Source organism: Entelurus aequoreus, linkage group LG03 (genome assembly GCF_033978785.1).
Source record: "Entelurus aequoreus isolate RoL-2023_Sb linkage group LG03, RoL_Eaeq_v1.1, whole genome shotgun sequence".
Classification (NCBI taxonomy): domain Eukaryota; kingdom Metazoa; phylum Chordata; class Actinopteri; order Syngnathiformes; family Syngnathidae; genus Entelurus; species Entelurus aequoreus.
In genome coordinates, this window is record NC_084733.1 from 63,926,884 (window position 1) to 63,946,883 (window position 20,000).

General features: G+C 39.5%; 1 protein-coding gene across 1 annotated transcript in view; it reads left to right on the top strand.

Annotated features, from left to right (window-relative positions):
* Nucleotides 1-20,000, top strand: part of LOC133646714 (attractin-like) — a 194,973-nt gene that overhangs the window by 99,668 nt on the left and 75,305 nt on the right. Inside the window, exon 25 of the mRNA XM_062042410.1 lies at nt 14,611-14,672. Within this exon, the coding sequence (XP_061898394.1) occupies nt 14,611-14,672 (62 nt within the window). The remainder of the gene's footprint in view (nt 1-14,610; nt 14,673-20,000) is intronic.

Consider the following 20,000-nt stretch of genomic DNA (forward strand, 5'->3'; position numbering starts at 1 on the left):
AACTAGGCTGCTCCATTACAAATGATTAATGTAACTATAGCTGAAAAAATGGTACAATAGCAATAGGAGAGACTATTCATCCCTGAACACCATGGAGTTCATGTAGGCTTAATGATGCACTTACATTATTATATCAACTATCAGAGACAGAAGCTCTTCATTTAACATAATGTCCTTTTTTGCTGCTTCAACACAGCTCAATCAACACAGAAAAAGGCAAAGTGAAATAACAGACAGGGCTATGCTGTCCGTAACACACACACACACACACACACACACGCATACACCGCAAAATGAGCTAACGTTACGCTAAAAGCGAATTAGCCTTCACCTCAAGCCAGGACTGCGAGCGAGCTAAGCTGCAGTTTATATTTCTAGAAGGTCAACGGGCTCATAGTGATGTTACTAGTATTTGACTGGGAGGTGTTTATTATAATTTGGGGAGAGCCCGCTGCCTGATGCTTACCTGCTGAACGCTAAGCACCGACTACATGTCCTCTGAATACGCACTGCTGATTGGCTGTTACCGCTCTGAATACGCACTGCTGATTGGCTGTTACCGCTCTGTATGTAACCAATCAGATGGTTGTGTGGGTGGTACAATGATGGGTGCTGTGTACTGACAGGGACTGGCAGAAGGAAGCGGAGCAGCTTGTTAAGACTTTAGCTTAGCTTAATATGTTCGTGTGGAAACTCGTTCGGTACACCTCCGAACCGAACCCCCCGTACCGAAACGGTTCAATAGAAATACACGTACCGTTACACCCCTGCGGACACGGCTTTTTCTGCAGTTGCCATGTTTAAATTCAAGCCCTGCAATAAGTCAATCGAGCAATGAATGAAAATAAAATTGATAACTTTGCCGTCATCAATAAATTTGTACATCTGTTTCTTTTCTTTGGCTCAACCTTTTGAAACGGACACAAGAGGTCTCACTCAGAACCTGAGCATGTTTATTTGACAGTGGAATTACGTAAACAGAGCGAGCCTCCTGTCATTCATTCACAACCTTTGTTTCGGTGTGCGCAGGCGGGACCGACTTGCAATTTTCTTCCACACATAGCAACTGCGACTCTTGTTGGCTAGTTAGTAGCTTCCTGAGAGAGAGAGAGAGAAAGAGAGAGAGAGAGAGAGCTTCCTGTGTAGTCGTAAACATGACAACCTGCAACGACACTCGCTTCGATACAACAAAACCGTAGGAGATGTTCGCAAAGGTGGGCTGTGCGAACCCCAAAAATGATGTGGTATCATACTAACAAATCACAGCTCTTTTCTTTCTTTTTAACTTTATTTCAACAACAATGCAACGCATACAATTCAAACAATGACAACATACAACTAAACATGTCTTGTTTTCAAAATATGCACGTAGAATTTATTTTTCTATATAATTGTCAAACAGTGGTTAAGGAATTTAAACAAAACTACCAGAAGGGAAGAATAGGCAAAAGAAACATGTGCCAAGGAAAACAAACAGAAAACGCATTTTCAATGTTTTTTTTTAAATTTTGTCTTTGATAGAACTTGTCTTTGTCTATAAGGATGTAGGAAGTTTTCATGACCTTTTTGTGAACGCTTTTGTGTTACTTACTTAAGATGATTACATCATTTACCTTCAAATACAACCGTGAAAAAGTACGACAGTAATGGCGTTCACTAAAGAGTTGATGTAAACTTGTCAACTATTTCAAAATAATAATTGTCTAATGCTTATAATTTTGTGTATAAGTTGTATTCAGTCACGTGACATTTGAACGGAAGTAAACAAAGTGGTGGGCCACCAAAGCAACATGGCTACTGTGCAGCAAACAGAGTGTGAATTATCTGCGTACGCAAGGGGCCAAGATCTTACCACTAAAAGCAGATACAAGAAAAAAATCAAATGGAATAGATCCTTATACGTTATTGAAGACAGATTTGTCGAGTGGTATCAAGGATTATCCGTCGGTCGCGTTTCCAGACGTCATTCTACACAACACAACTTTTTCCCAATTTTTGCTGTTGTTTTTGTTTTGTTTTTTGTAATGTGCTACTTTGGGTACCACTCTGTAGAAGCTAACTGTTTATGGCCGCTGTAGTCTTAGTACTGTAGTTTTTGTTCACATGTGGGACGCGAGTCACATGGTTGTCTTACGTCAGCGCCGGAAGTAGGAAAATTAGGTGTTCACCTGGCGGGTTTATCCTGTGTGCCACCTTTTTTTATCATATATTACTACCTTTGCACATGTCAGTGTGTACTTTTGTAAGCACAATAAATCAATACAAAATCCGTACTTTGGCGCAATGTTCACAGACTCTAGTACTTTGGCGCAATATTCACAGACTCTAGTATTTTGGAGCAATGTTCACAGACTCTAGTATTTTGGAGCAATGTTCACAGACTCTAGTATTTGGCTTGTTAGTTTACCGTCGCAAGCGAGCGGTGATGGTTTTGGTTTAGGAAAGAGTTGTGTGATGTTGGATGCTCGGAAATGTTGCAACGATCAGCCTTAATGTTTTTTTGCAGCTCGATGACTTTTGCAGTGGGGGGTTTTGTGTATGAATATTGGCTAGGCGGGTGGGTGTGTTCAGGGGTTAAAATACGTGCCTTGGCGGGTCTGTTGCTAACTCCCCGGGTGGGAGTGTCACTGATGTCATATTAATATTTTTTTATTTCTAATAATTTTGCGATCAACTGCACGGGTTGACGACTCCTCGGCCTAAAACAACGCAAGCATAGGCATTTTTTTCAATAAAAGCAAAATACTGCCCAGAACGCTATGACAACAGACGCTCGCTGGCCCACCACTTCGAGCCTCGCATATTTACAAGCTAGAAGTGACGGGAGGCGACTACAAACTATTGACGATTGTAAGCGTTTGACTATATATAACTATCTGCAGGCGGACATGGGCCTTCATTTTATTTAAGTGGCGTTAAAAAGTAGTAAAGTAGACTTGAAACCCTGAGTGTTGATCATTTATGGGCCTGCGTACAAAACTTGAAAAACTACCACATCATTAGGTACGCAGTCTAGTGAGTCAGTACAAGTGTCTTTATTTGATTGAATCCTTCTTGTGTCGTTTTATAGCGTTCCCATTATATAAAGTACAGTACAAGCACGATCATGAATACATTGAATCAATACTTCTCAAAATTAAACATTAATCAATCAATCAATCAATGTTTATTTATATAGCCCTAAATCACAAGTGTCTCAAAGGGCTGTACAAGCCACAACGACATCCTCGGTACAGAGCCCACATACGGGCAAGGAAAACTCACCCCAGTGGGACGTCAATGTGAATGACTATGAGAAACCTTGGAGAGGACCGCATATGTGGGTAACCCCCCCCCCCCCCCCTCTAGGGGAGACCGTAAGCAATGGATGTCGAGTGGGTCTGACATAATATTGTGAAAGTCCAACACATCAGCGAAAGTCCAGTCCATGGTGGGGCCAGCAGGAACCATCCCGAGCGGAGACGGGTCAGCAGCGTAGAGATGTCCCCATCCGATGAACAGGCTAGCGCTCCACCCCGGAGCAGAGTAGAAAAGAAAAGAAAAGAAACGGCAGATCAACTGGTCTAAAAAGGGAGTCTATTTAAAGGCTAGAGTATACAAATGAGTTTTAAGATGAGACTTAAATGCTTCTACTGAGGTAGCATCTCTAACTTTTACCGGGAGGGCATTCCATAGTATTGGAGCCCGAATAGAAAACGCTCTATAGCCCGCAGACTTTTTTTGGGCTCTGGGAATCACTAATAAGCCGGAGTTCTTTGAACGCAGATTTCTTGCCGGGACATATGGTACAATACAATCGGCAAGATAGGCAGGAGCTTGACCGTGTAGTATTTTATACGTAAGTAGTAAAACCTTAAAGTCGCATCTTAGGTGCACAGGAAGCCAGTGCAAGTGAGCCAGTATAGGCGTAATATGATCAAACTTTCTTGTTTTTGTCAAAAGTCTAGCAGCCGCATTTTGTACCATCTGTAATCTTTTAATGCTAGACATAGGGAGGCCCAAAAATAAAACGTTACAGTAATCGAGACGAGATGTAACGAACGCATGGATAATGATCTCAGCATCGTTTGTGGACAAAATGGAACGTATTTTAGCGATATTACGGAGATGAAAGAAGGCCGTTTTAGTATCACTCTTAATGTGTGACTCAAACGAGAGAGTTGGGTCGAAGATAATACCCAGATTCTTTACCGAGTCGCCTTGCTTAATTGTTTGGTTGTCAAATGTTATGGTGGTATTATTAAATAGATGTCGGTGTTGAGCAGGACCGATAATCAGCATTTCCGTTTTCTTAGCGTTGAGTTGCAAAAAGTTAGCGGACATCCATTGTTTAATTTCATTAAGACACGCCTCCAGCTGACTACAATCCGGCGTGTTGGTCAGCTTTAGGGGCATGTAGAGTTGGGTGTCATCCGCATAACAGTGAAAGCTAACACCGTATTTGTGTATGATGTCACCCAGCGGCAGCATGTAAATACTAAAGAGTGCAGGGCCAAGAACCGAACCCTGGGGAACTCCGCACGTTACCTTAACATAGTCCGAGGTCACATTGTTATGGGAGACACACTGCATCCTGTCAGTAAGATAAGAGTTAAACCAAGACAAGGCTAAGTCTGACATCCCAATACGCGTTTTGATACGCTCTAATAAAATATTATGATCAACAGTATCGAAAGCGGCGCTAAGATCAAGAAGCAGAAACATAGATGACGCATCAGAATCCATCGTTAGGAATAGATCATTAGTCATTTTTGCGAGGGCTGTCTCCGTAGAGTGATTTGCCCTGAAACCGGATTGAAAAGGTTCACAGAGATTGTTAGACGCTAAGTGTTCATTTAGCTGCTGTGCGACAATTTTTTCGAGGATTTTCGAGATAAACGGAAGGTTCACCATGAGGTCACGATCGAGGTTAGGTCTTTTGAGTAGAGGATGAATAACCGCTTTTTTGAATGCTAGGGGAACAGTACCAGAGGATAATATTTAACACTGATGGACCTAATAAAACAAAAAGCTCCTTGATAAGTTTCCCAGGAATTGGGTCAAGTAAACATGTTGTTTGTTTTGTCCCATTTACACATTTTAACAATTCCTCCAATGTTATTTCATCAAAGAGGGAGAAACTATTTTGGAGGGCAGTGTCCGTCGTATATACAGTCGTATCTGTGTTAATAGAACCCAGTTGTAGCTGAGATGCATTGTCTTTAATCTCTTTTCTAATGACTTCAATTTTCTTATTAAAGAAATTCATAAAGTCATCTGCTGAGTGGGTGGAGCTACTGGGAGGAGTCCCTTGTTGGGTTAGCGATGCTACTGTACTAAACAAAAATTTAGGATAATTTTTGTTGAGGTGGATGAGATTTGAGTAATATTTAGCTTTAGCTGAGGTAAGCATGTGTTTATAAGTTATTAAACTATCACTCCATGCTTGATGGAAAACCTCAAGTTTAGTCGCACGCCATTTGCGTTCCAGCTTTCTACATGATAATTTCTGGGCTTTAGTTTCTTCTGTAAACCATGGGGTACGCCTTTTAGGGGCCCTTTTTAGCTTTAGCGGTGCTACACTATCAATGGTGTCGCGCAGGGCGTCGTTAAAGTTGTTAGTGAGGTTATCAATAGAGCCCACATAATTTGGGAATGGTGCCATTACCGAAGGCAGTAGGTCAGTAAGAGTCGTCGTTGTGGCAGCATTGATGTTGCGGCTGCTATAGTAGTTATTATTATTATTATTAGTTTGTTGACAATGAGTCAGAACTTCGAATTTTATAAGGTAATGATCGGACATTACTTTAGTGTACGGGAGTATCGTAACTTTGGAGGTGGTGACACCCCTGACAATCACTAGATCTGTCGTATTACCGTTGCGATGCGTGGGTTCATTTATTATTTGTGTAAGACCACAGCTATCAATTATAGTCTGGAGCGCCACGCATGGAGGGTCCGATGGGGTATTCATATGGATGTTAAAGTCTCCCGTTATGATTATATTGTCGGCGTGCGTCACTAGATCAGCAACGAACTCTGAAAATTTATTGATAAAGTCCGAATAGGGCCCTGGGGGGCGGTAGATGACAGCCAGGTGCAGAGGCAGCGGCATGACAAACCTCACAGTAAGCACCTCAAACGAGTTATATTTATTATTTAGGTCCGAGGTAAGGCTAAAGTTTACATTACAAGCTAGTTTTGTCTAATTCAACGTGTACCTCATGTGGATACCTGTGAGTTTCTATAAAAATACAACTGTGTATAAAAATATAACTATGTGTATGGTGAATTGTTATTTTTTATTTTTTCATAAAGAAATACAATCATGTGTGCTTACGGACTGTATCCCTGCAGAATGTATTGATCTATATTGATATATAATGTATATATTGTGTTTTTTATGGTGATTTAATTTTTTTAAAAAAGTTTATTTTATTTATTTATTCATCTTTAATTTCTTGCGCGGCCCGGTACCAATCCCCGGTGGTTGAGGACCACTGGTTTAATGGATAGAAGGAAACACAATTTAGTCCACTTGTTATGGGCCTGCTGCCACGCAAGCGGACATCTTGTTATTGCTTGGACTTCAACTAGCATTTATTTGTTTCTTACAGTTCTTTCATTGTAAACTCTCCTGTTTAATACGAAACGAAGTGGCAAACAAACCCCTACATATCTTGTGTCGTCGGAAAGGTCTAGATCAGGGGTGTCAAACTCAAATACAGAGTGGGCCAAAATTTAAAACTGAACAAAGCTGCGGGTCAAGGTTGAACAAATTAACCTTTTAATAGGGACCCAAACAAGTTTTGCATTGAATATTGAACAAGCAAGGCTTATATAACTTTATAGTGACATGCAAAATCAAGTTTCAAATAATAGTAATAATAATTAAAAAATATCAATGGCATATCAAATAAAATTTAAATAAAAATTGAATGCCTCTTTTCTATTTGCAGCCTTCTGAGGTAAATATCAAAATAAACTTTTTCCACAGGCTAATAATAAATTTGAAAATAAAAATAACAATAATAAATGAATCAAACATTCAAGTCTTGAAGTAGCAAGAGTAAGTGCATTAATAAAACGTTAATTATTGCTCAGTTTGCTACACTGATTTGCTTTAACACTGAATTTGGAGCAAGCAACACTTATATAACTTAACAGTGCAAAATCAACTTTCAAAAAGTTGAGGTGGGGTGGTGGGGTTTGGTGGTAGCGGGGGTGTATATTGAAGAGTTAGTGCTGCAAGGGGTTCGGGGTATTTGTTCTGTTGTGTTTATGTTGTGTTACGGTGCGGATGTTCTCCCGAAATGTGTTTGTCATTCTTGTTTGGTGTGGATTCACAGTGTGGCGCATATTTGTAACAGTGTCAAAGTTGTTTATACGGTCACTCTCAGTGTAACCTGTATGGCTGTTGACCAAGTATGCATGTAAAAGCCGCATAGAATTATGTGATTGGGCCGGCACGCTGTTTGTATGGAGGAAAAGCGGACGTGGCGACAGATTGTGGAGGACGCTAAAGGCAGTGACTTAAAGGCACGCCCCCAATATTGTTGTCCGGGTGGAAACCGATAGAAAGTCGGGAGAATGGTTGCCCCTGGGAGATTTTCGGGAGGGGCACTGAAATTCGGGAGTCTCCTGGGAAAATCATGAGGGTTGGCAAGTATGACTGTATTAGCGGTGAATGCGGTGTTACAGCGGCACCGCCGCTGTATAATACCGGCGGGCCAGCTCTAATGTTAATTTGATATTGCCTAAAGGGCCAAATGAAATTACACGGCGGGCCATATTTGGCCCGCGGGCCAGAGTTTGACACCCATGGTCTAGATGGTGGCTACATACTTGTTAGCATACTTGTGAGAATCTTAGCAAGCTAATGTGTTTTGCTAGCTTTTCAGCTAATTTGTATGTTTGCATCTAAAACTAATGCATTTTAATACCTGTTGTCATCTTGGATGTACAATATGCTAACTTGTCCTATGTCATCATGCTAAAGTTTTTCCCTGATTTTTAACTAATTTTGTTTATCTCTAACAATCATGGATTTTGATACTTGGCACCATCTTGGATGTATGTTAATGTTTCTTATACTAGCATGCGAACCTTAGCATGCTAACCTTTTATGCTTGCTGTTTAGCAAATTATGTATGTTTACACCTAAAATAATGTATTTAATACTTAACTTAACCTAACTTGTCATATGTCGTCATGCTATTGTTAGCATGCTAACCTTTAATGCTTGCTGTTCAGCTAATTATGTATGTTTACACCTAAAATAGTGCGTTTAATACTTAACTTGTCATATGTCATCATGCTAATGTTGGCATGCTAGCTAGTCAGCTAATTTAGTATGATAACACCTAAAAAATAGTGCATTTTATTTCTTGGCGCCATATTAGAAGTATGCTAACTTGTCCTAAGCCGTCAAGCTTTTCAACTCATTTGTTTGTTTATCCCTAAAAAATCTGAATTTTGAGACTTGGCGCTGTCTTAGAAGTACGGTAACTTGTTTTGTCATCATGCTAATGTTTTATGTTCGCTTTTTAGCAAATTTTGTGTGTTTATCCCTAATAATAATACATTTTGAAACTTGACACCGTCTTAGAAGTATCAGCATGCTAACCTTAGCATGCTAAGGTTTTATGTTTGCTGTTCAGCGGATTTTGTATGTTTACAGCTAAAATTAGTGCATTTTAATACTTGCCGCTAACTTAGAAGTACTTTAACTTATCTTATGTCATCATGTTAACGTTAGCATGCTAGCGCTTTGTTAGCTTTTTAACTAATTTTGTGTGTTTACACCTAAAAAATAGTGCATTTTAATATTTGGCGCTATTTCATAAGTATGCTAACTTATCTTATGTCATCATGCTAGTGTTTTATGCTCGCTTTTGAGCTAATTTTGTATGTTTACAACTAAAAATAGTTCATTTTAATATTTAGCGCTATCTTAGAAGTTGACTAATTTGTTCTATTTCATCATGCAAACCTCAGCATGCTAAAGTTTAATGTTAGCTTTTTTAACAAATGTTGTATGTTTACATCTAAAAATAGTGCATTTTAATATTTGGCGCTATCTCATAAGTATTCTAACTTATCTTATGTCATCATGCTAACATTAGCATGCTAGTGTTTTATGCTAGCTTTTGAGCTAATTTTGTATGTTTACATCTAAAAATAGTGCATTTTAATACTTGGAGCTATCTAAGACAGGGGTGGGCAATTAATTTTTACTGGGGGCCGCATGAGCAACCCGAGCACTGCTGGAGGGCCACATCGACAATATTTCAATTAAATTTTGCTCAATATTAATTTTGATATACCGTAAGATAAATAATAATAATTAATAATAATAATAATACTTTCATTTAACCTAACTTAACTTTATACAAAAGCAGATTGCTTTTGATGGTTTTATTTTTAACACTGTCTTACACTACACTTCCTGATGTATTGCAAAAAGGTCAATTTCTGCACAGGGTTAATTTAAAGTTTATCCTGCATCCTCTTTAAAAGTCCAACATTTTTCCCCGTCAGATTTGGACAACCATCTGTTGTCACACCTGCCAGCTTGTCCCATTTCAGTCCTAACATGTCCAAACACGCATTTACCTATGTGGTTGTCCCTTTCATTGACTGCATGGCTGCCATCTCCTCCGTGATTTGAAAGTCTGCAGTTATCCCACGTAAGAAGATGAGTAGCTGGGCGGTGTCACATACATCACAGCTCTCATCCAAAGCCAGCCAAAAACAGTCAAAGTCGGCCGTTCTGTTCTTCAGCTGAAGCTCCAAGTTTCGGGGCATATCAGCGCAACAGAGCCCAATAAGCACTCCTTAATAAACTCTCCGTCAGAAAACGCCTTACTTTTTCTGGCGATTTTGTGAGAAATTACGAAACTTGTCCTGATGGCTGCATCTCTGGGGGTGTGAAATATGGCAAAAAGTCCTTGTTGGGTTTGCAGTTTTACCATCAACGCATCAGCCTCCCTTGCACGCTCTTCATCGGACAGATTCCGGTATTTTTCCTCGTGCTTCGTCATGTAGTGGCGATTCAAATTATATTCTTTAAACACAGCAAGCTGTGTACCACAAATTAAGCACACGGCTTTACCTTTAATTTCTGGAAAGAAACACTTGGCAGTCCATGTCTTGTTGAAAACACTGCATTCGTCATCAACTTTTCTCTTTTTAGCGTCTCGGGGGTAAACCGTGCATCACTTGTCGCTGTGCACCTTCACTCACAGGTTACACTCGGACATACGTCCATAAATAACACTTTTCAAAATAAAAGCAGCACAGTTGTATTGCGCGCACGACAGATGTTTTTTAAACTTTATTTTGTAATTTGTGATTGCCGCTGTTCATATTCACTCACGCGCATACGTCCACACGGAAGTAATACAAATAACGCTTTTCAAAACAAAAGCAGCACCGTTGTATTGTACACTCGACATAGATACTTTTTAAAATTTATTTTGTAATTTATGATTGGCCTCACGTGGGCCGGACAGGGACGCACAAAGGGCCGGATGTGGCCCGCGGGCCGCAGAATGCCCAGGTCTGATCTAAGAGGTATACTATTTCGTCCTATGTCATCATGCTAACCTTAGCATGCTAAAGTGTTAGCTTTTTTTACAAGTTTTGTATGTTTACATCTAAAAATTGTGCATTTTAATACTTGGCGCTATCTTAGAAACACAGTAACTTGTCCTATGTCAACATGTTATTGTTAGCATGCTAGCGCTTTATGCTAGCTTTTGAGTTAATTTTGTACGTTTACATGTAAACATAGTGCATTTTAACATTTGGAGCTATCTTAGAAATATACTAATTGGTCCTATGTCATCTTGCTAACCTTAGCATGCTAAAGTGTTACATTAGCTTTTTAACACATTTTGTATATATACATCTAAAAATAGTGCATTGTAATAATTGCTGCTATCTTAGAAGTATACTAATTTGTCCTATGTCACCTTGCAAACAGTTTATATTAGCTTTTTAACTAATTTTGTATGTTTACACCTAAAATTAGTGCATTTTTAAACTTGGCGCTATCTTAGAAGTATACTAATTTGTCCTATGTCATCATGCTATTGTTAGCAAGCTAGTGCTTTATGCTAGCTTTTGAGCTAATCTTGTATGTTTACACCTAAAAATAGTGCATTTTAATACTTGGCGCTATCTTAGAAGTATGCTAACTTGTCTTATGTCGTCATGCTCACGTTTTATGCTATCTTTTTAGCCATCTGCGGGTCACAAGTCACACTTCAGGCACCCTTTCCCCGAGACACTGGCGCACACGTCAACGAAGTACCTCATTGTGTAAACGCACACACAATTAACGCCGGCATTCCGACGGCCTCTGTGTGAAAAGCACCTGGTCACATGACGTGACATTACCAGAGCAACACAACTTGACCAGTATTGTAATCGCACTAAAAACTCAATTTATCTAGGCCGCTCTGACCCGTCACGGCTCCTGTGACCTCGCCGCCACTGAGGAGCTCGCCTCATCAAAGCGCTGCTGAGTCAGTGAGCATCAGCGCCCTCCTCCTCGCTTCCTTCTCTTGATGAAGAATAGATGTGAGTTTAATCATGTTTGTAATGAAAGGCAAATCCCAGACTAATTACATTAAAAGAGCTGTGATCTGACGCCCGGTGCCACAGCCAGTCGAGATATCATCCAGATTAGAGGCAGCGCTCCTTCATCACCCCACCTCCCCACCCCCCTTTCCTTTGAGAGAAACGCTGGCTTTGCATCGAGCTTCTTTTCAGAACCTCTCAAAAGAAACAAGCCATGGACATGACACAACGTCGATTTGTCCCGAAACCGACAGTACCAATGTGTATTTTGATACTTTTCCAAATAAACATTTATGTAAATATATGACCCAATCCAGATTGAAATGACACTGCATCTTACTCGTAGCAAAATCTAATAGAAATAATGTTGTTCTTTTTAGACCAGATAAAAATATACTTTTTATTTCAGAGAACTAAATTAAGAACTTCCTTTGGGAAGCAGTATCTTGAATAAATTACTTCTGTTAACAGAAATGTAGCAAATAAATAATAATCTCCAACATCGGATGACACCGGTTAGCTATTGCATCCTCCTACGGTGTGTAGTGAAGCATGTTTAGCTATTCCTCGTCCTCCAGTGATAACGATACTTGCACAATAATGTGCAAACTTAAAACTTGAATAAAACAGATATTTAAATTAAAATGCACTAATATGCATTGTATGCAAATAAGTCAAACATTGAGAGGACTGTAGTTTGCTTCAATAAGTGGATAAAGGCAGTCACACATCTTGGCGGTGTGCAGAGGGACTGTATCTGTTTTTGCCGTCTTGTTCGCCTCGTCAACAGCTTTCCCGCACTCGACTAAAAGCTCCGGTTACTGATGCTGGAAGAAGTGTGTTGTGCTGCTACCTTTTGAAATAAACTTTGCAGCGTGCAGTCATTTCTTCCACGCCAGCTGCCACAAAACCAAACCACTGAAAACACTTTTCTTCAAAACAAACGTCTCGCTCTGGTAAGCATTGGCATTTGCCATGTTTTTGCTAGGTGTAAGGGGACGGCGCAAGCTACGGAAGCTCCTGAGGGGCAAACAACTCGAATGTATCGATAAAATCCATGTGTCTCCCAGGCCTAGCCTGACTTTATAACTTTTATGAACAACATTTTTCAGGACACTATAAAAGCTCTTTCTTATCTCTCTTTTTGAGCGACTGGAACATTGAAGAACGGAACAGCAACACGGCATGTTCTACTCAAACATGACTCTCGCTTGTTTTAATGCTACGCTCGAACTGCTTGACCATCGTGCGTATGAAGCCGCCAAGAAGAAAAGCGGACATGACGTCCTATGCAAGCCCCGTTCCCTCCCTTCCGTGTGTCTCTAGTGTTTAGTCACAGTACATCAACACACACTCTGACCCCTCCGCATACATAAGTACATACACACCAGGGTGGTCCCCATACCAATATTTTGGTACCGATACCAAAATGTATTACGATATTTTTCTAAATAAAGGGGACCACAAAAAATCGCATTATTGTCTTTATTTTAACAAAAAATCTTAGGGTACATTAAACATATGTTTATTATTGCGTCTTTGTCCTTAAAAAAAATATTGAACATACTAGACAACTTGTCTTTTATTAGTAAGTAAACAAACAAAGACTCCTAATTAGTCTGCTGACGTTTGCAGTAACATTTTGTGTCATTTATCTACCTATTATTTTGTCAACATTATGAGGGACAAACTGTTAAAATGGATTATTAATCTACTTGTTCAATTACTGTTATCAGCTTACTTTCTCTTTTAACATGTTTTATCTACACTTCTGTTAAAATGTAATAATCACTTATTCTTCTGTTGTTTGATACTTTACATTAGTTTTGGATGATACCACAAATTTAGGTATCGATCTGATAGCAGTTAGTCACAGGATCATACATTGGTCATATTCGAAGTCCTCATGTGTCCAGGGACGTATTTCCTGAGTTTATAAACATAATATGAATTTTTTTAAAAAAGGAAAAAAGATTTGGTGACGATAAAAAATGTCGATGTCGTCATAATAGTATCGACTAGATACGCTATTGTACTTGGTATCATTACAGTGGATGTCAGGTGTAGATCTACCCATGGCATTTGTTTACATTCAGGCGCGCTAGCTTTTGTTAGCGGTGACACCGGTTAGCTATTGCATCCTCCTACGGTGTGTAGTGAAGCATGTTTAGCTATTCCTCGTCCTCCAGTGATAACGATACTTGTACGAAATATACTTTGTCGCCATGGAGACAAGGATTAGTGATTTAGAAGTAGCTAAAACACTGCCGACTGCGGATGGATGTTAGTTGCTAGCTAACTAGCCATGTCTTAAAGCACCTCTTCCTGAGGGCGTTTCAGTGTTATACATTCACCTTTATCTTTAGTTTTTAGACCAAAATGCGTCCATTCTCCCTTTACTGTCTACACACTGTGTCTGCTTGTAAGTACTCAGTGTGTGTGCGCTGCCGAACATGCTCGTCTGCTCGTAAAACCAGCAATGTCATGACGTGACGACGCGCCGTAATGCCCGTTAAAAAAATTTTTTTAAAATATATGGCGAACCGGTACTTTTCAAACAGAATATAGTACCGTTTTTTATTTATTAGTACTGCGTTACTATACTAGTACCGGTATACCGTACAGCCCTAATACACACATGTACCTTGATCACATATGAAGTATTCATGGACTAATCCCACACATGCTGAGGAGTAACGAGCAGCGGTGCTGGTGAGACGTGCGTCAAGGTGTCGCGGGATGTGGCCGCAGGTGGCGGTGGTGCGGGGCGCACAGGCGCAACGCTGACGTAGCGGGGCAGCGTTGCCTCCGAAGTGGTGTGACATGGCGGATTAGCGCCACACTTCTGCTGAATTTCCCCCAGGGATCAATAAAGTACTTTCTATTCTATTCTATTCTATTCCAACGTTGCCCCTGGCAACCTCGATTAAGGAGGTAATACAATTGCTTTTGTGATGAGGGTTTTTTCCTCCTCCTGCCCACCACCAGGAGTGTTGAGCGCTAATGATGAAAGAACACGTGTCACCTGCTGTTTTTCCTCCATAGATCGCCTTCTCGCAGCACAGTAACTTCATGGACCTGGTCCAGTTCTTTGTCACGTTCTTCAGGTGAGCACAGTACACAACACGAGTGTTTACACTGCAGATCTTAACACCAGCATCTGCAAAACTGATTTTATTCCATCTCGCCAAGAGACACTACTATAGAAAGTCAACTGTACTTTAGAGTAGTCAGTGTACAGCTTGTATGGCAGTAAAGGTTTTCTATCCACTGAAAAGGAGTCAACACTAATGTCTGAAAAGCGAGTTAGGATAATTGTCTTGCCTACAGTCACGCATGCTCGCAGGTGAACAGGTGTTCTGTCCAATTTGGCTGCTTCCTCGGAAAAAGCAGTGTTAATTTTGTTGACTCTAGAATTTTTGTCTTAATTTTCCCCTAAAGTAGGACATTAACGAATTAAAACAAACACACGCTGACGAAAATTGACAATTAAGTAGACAAATAAAAACGAGGTCATATTTAATTTTGTCTTTTGGCGGGTGGGACAAGTTAGGAATCTATCCAATCACACGCGAGTGTGGGAGAGGGGCAGAGAGCCAATCAGAACTACTGTTCTGATATGGCATTCAACATTAAAATGATGTAGCAAGCCAGCCACAATTAAATGATGCGGCAGGTCACAATGAAATTATGTGGCGGTCAACAATAAAATGCTGTGGCTGGCCAGGATACATTGACGTGGCAGGCCACATTAAAATGACAGTGTTGCTAGTTACTGGGGTTCAATTCCCACCTTCTACCTTCCTAGTCACGTCCGTGGTGTCCTTGGGCAAGTCACTTCACCCTTTGCCTCTGATGGCTGCTGGTTAGCGCCTTGCATGGCAGCTCCCGCCATCAGTGTGTGAATGTGTGTGTGAATGGGTAAATGTGGAAATACTGTCAAAGCGCTTTGAGTACCTTGAAGGTAGAAAAGCGCTATACAAGTATAACCCATTTATTTATTTATCATTTACATAGCAGGCCAAAATAAAATGATGTGACAGGACACAATAAAATGAGATAGCAGGTCACTATAAAATAGTGAATTATATACTTATATAGCGCTTTTCTCTAGTGATTAAAAGCGCCTTACATAGTGAAAGCCATGATCTAAGTTACATTTAAACTGGTGTGGGTGGCACTGGCAGCAGGTGGGTAAGTGTCTTGCTCAAAGACACAACGGAGGTGACGAGGATGGCGGAAGCGGGGGTCAAACCTGGAACCCTCAAGTTGCTGGCACGGCCACTCTACCAACAGAGCCACGAGCCAACAATAAAATAAAGTGGCGGGCAACAATAAAATAAAGTGGCGTTAACAATAAATCATTTCGTTGACAAAAAAATTTGCGGTGGGATGATTAGTATAGCTTTGCTCCTTGACAAGTTATGTTTTCTCAAGTCATGTTTCTATAAGATCTGAAAGTCATTTGCCAATTAGGCACATTGTGGAGATCAAATGACACAGCTGTCATTGTTGTCAAAAAGCTGGTAGGGGCTTGCCAGGCAATCACCATGGCGTCCACAGTCACTGAAGGCGAGTGTTGTAACCCGCCCACCAAAAGCCACCGGCTAACGTTCCAGGTCATGTGACGTGAAAAGACTAGTGCAGGGGTCACCAACCTTTTTGAAACCAAGAGCTACTTCCTGGGTACTGATTAATGTGAAGGGCTACCAGTTTGATACACACAGGGACGGTGTGGCGAAGTTGGTAGAGTGGCTGTGCCAGCAATCGGAGTGTTGCTGGTTACTGGGGTTCAATTCCCACCTTCTACCTTCCTAGTCACGTCCGTTGTGTCCTTGGGCAAGACACTTTGCCTCTGATGGCTGCTGGTTAGCGCCTTGCATGGCAGCTCCCGCCATCAGTGTGTGAATGTGTGTGTGAATGGGTAAATGTGGAAATACTGTCAAAGCGCTTTGAGTACCTTGAAGGTAGAAAAGCGCTATACAAGTACAACCCATTTATCATTTATCACTTAGATAAATTGCCACAAATAGCCAATTTGCTCAATTTACCTTTAACTCTATGTTATTATTAATTTAATTGAACTTAATTGAACGGTTTAAAAGAGGAGAAAACACGTAAACAATTACAATTACATTTTGAAACATAGTTTATCTTCAATTTCGACTCTTTAAAATTCAAAATTCAACCAAAAAAAAGAAGAGAAAAACTAGCTAATTCGAATCTTTTTGAAAAAATTTAAAAAAAGAATTTAAGGAACATCATTAGTAATTTTTCCTGATTAAGATTAATTTTAGAATTTTGATGACAAGTTTTAAATAGGTTATAATCCAATCTGCATTTTGTTAGAATATATAACAAATTGGACCAAGCTATATTTCTAACAAACACAAATCATTATTTGTTCTAGATTTTCCAGAACAAAAATTTTAAAAGAAATTCAAAAGACTTTGAAATAAGATTTAAATTTGATTCTACAGATTTTCTAGATTTGCCAGAATGATTTTTTTGAATTTTAATCATAATAAGTTTGAAGAAATATTTCACAAATATTCTTCGTCGAAAAAACAGAAGCTAAAATGAAGAATTAAATTAAAATGTATTTATTATTCTTTACAATAAAAAAAATAAATTTACTTGAACATTGATTTAAATTTTAAGGAAAGAAGAGGAAGGAATTTAAAAGGTAAAAAGGTATATGTGTTTAAAAATCATTTTTAAGGTTGTATTTTTTTCTCTAAAATTGTCTTTCTGAAAGTTGTAAGAAGAAAAGTAAAAAAATTAATGAATTTATTTAAACAAGTGAAGACCAAGTCTTTAAAATATTTTCTTGGATTTTCAAATTCTATTTGAGTTTTGTCTCTCTTACAATTAAAAATGTCGATGAAAGCGAGACCAGCTTGCTAGTAAATAAATACAATTTAAAAAATAGAGGCAGCTCACTGGTAAGTGCTGCTATTTGAGCTATTTTTAGAACAGGCCAGCGGGCGACTCATCTGGTCCTTACGGGCTACCTGGTGCCCGCGGGCACCGTGTTGGTGACCCCTGGACTAGTGGGTGTGAGCACGCTGAGCTCAGGAACTGCACTAATGTCTTATCGATTGAAGCGATGACTGAGAAAGATTTACTGTCAAGTCCACATGATATCGGTCCTACACCGGCCTTTTCATTAGGTACACAACCTCATTTCTTGCTTCAAAAGCTAAACATTTCAAATCGAGTCTCGAGTCGTGGTGTTGTTGTCATAAAACAAGTCTCACCCGCTCCCACCCCTGCTGTTTATGTCTCCAAGTCGCTGTGAGGCCTGATGTTCCAGAAAAATTCCGCCTCCCCCGAGAGTGAAACTTCCCGACACTGTTATGGCGCACTGCGGCTGACATAAAAAAAAATAAAAAAATAGAATTAGTGTGTTTTCTGCGGGGAGCCTGCATGCGACGCGGATGCCTGGCGTGTATTTTTAGCACGCCGGCGGTCCCCGGTGGGAAGCCAGGCACCGGTTGTTTAGCGCACCTGCAAGTGTCTTTCCAAACAGTTTCACAAGTTTGAACTCCGTAGTTGTACCTGAGCACACATACTTGACGCGGGACAGACGTTAGCTAAGCTACTACGACAAAATGTGACTGTAATGTTAGCGCCATACATGGCCACGCTCGTGTCGACAAGGATTCGAAGTTATGATGGAATTTTACAGACATATCGTTCCAAAAATTAATTCCAAATTGACCTCAGTGGTTTTTGACGTTGGTTTCGAAGAGTACCTGGCCCAACGGAAGGGAAGCGGTGCGCTGTCAACATCGTGTACGGTGGGGAGCATATATATATATATATATACATATATATATACATATATACATACATACATATATATATATGTGTATATACTGTATATATATATATACATATATATATATATATACATATACATATATATATATATAAATATATATATATGTATATGTATGTGTATTTAGATGTGTGTGATGCAGGGACCCTCTACTGGCTGTCTGTTTACACGTGACTTTTGCGACACGTTCAAACCACTGTTCAGACAAACAAGTCGTAAACAGACTGCCAGTAGAGGGTTCCTGCTTCCCACACATCTAAATACACACACACACACACACACACACACACACACACACACACACACACACACACACACACACACACACACACACACACACACACACACACACACACACACACACACACATTATACATGTATATATATTATATATATATATATATATATAATATATATATATATATATATATATATAATATATATACATGTATAATGTGTGTGTGTGTGTGTGTGTGTGTGTGTGTGTGTGTGTGTGTGTGTATATATGTATATATGTATATGTATATATATGTGATATATATACATGTATATATACATATATATACATATATGTAATATATATATATATATGTAATATATATACATGTATATATATATGTATATATGCAATATATATATATATATATATATATATATATATATATATATATATATATGTAATATATATACATGTATAATGTGTGTGTGTGTATTTATTTAGAATATATATATATATATATATATACATATATATATATATATATATATGTAATATCAATCAATCAATCAATCAATCAATGTTTATTTATATAGCCCTAAATCACTAGTGTCTCAAAGGGCTGTACAAGCCACAACGACATCCTCGGTGTCGAGTGGGTCTGATATAATATTGTGAAAGTCCAACACATCAGCGAAAGTCCAGTCCATGGTGGGGCCAGCGGGAACCATCCCGAGTGGAGACGGGTCAGCAGCGTAGAGATGTCCCCATCTGATGGACAGGCTAGCGGTCCACCCCGGAGCAGAGTAGAAAAGAAAAGAAAAGAAACGGCAGATCAACTGGTCTAAAAAGGGAGTCTATTTAAAGGCTAGAGTATACAAATGAGTTTTAAGATGAGACTTAAATGCTTCTACTGAGGTAGCATCTCTAACTTTTACCGGGAGGGCATTCCATAGTATTGGAGCCCGAATAGAAAACGCTCTATAGCCCGCAGACTTTTTTTGGGCTCTGGGAATCACTAATAAGCCGGAGTTCTTTGAACGCAGATTTCTTGCCGGGACATATGGTACAATACAATCGTCAAGATAGGCAGGAGCTTGACCGTGTAGTATTTTATACGTAAGTAGTAAAACCTTAAAGTCGCATCTTAGGTGCACAGGAAGCCAGTGCAAGTGAGCCAGTATAGGCGTAATATGATCAAACTTTCTTGTTTTTGTCAAAAGTCTAGCAGCCGCATTTTGTACCAACTGTAATCTTTTAATGCTAGACATAGGGAGGCCCGAAAATAATACGTTACAGTAATCGAGACGAGATGTAACGAACGCATGGATAATGATCTCAGCATCGCTTGTGGACAAAATGGAACGAATTTTA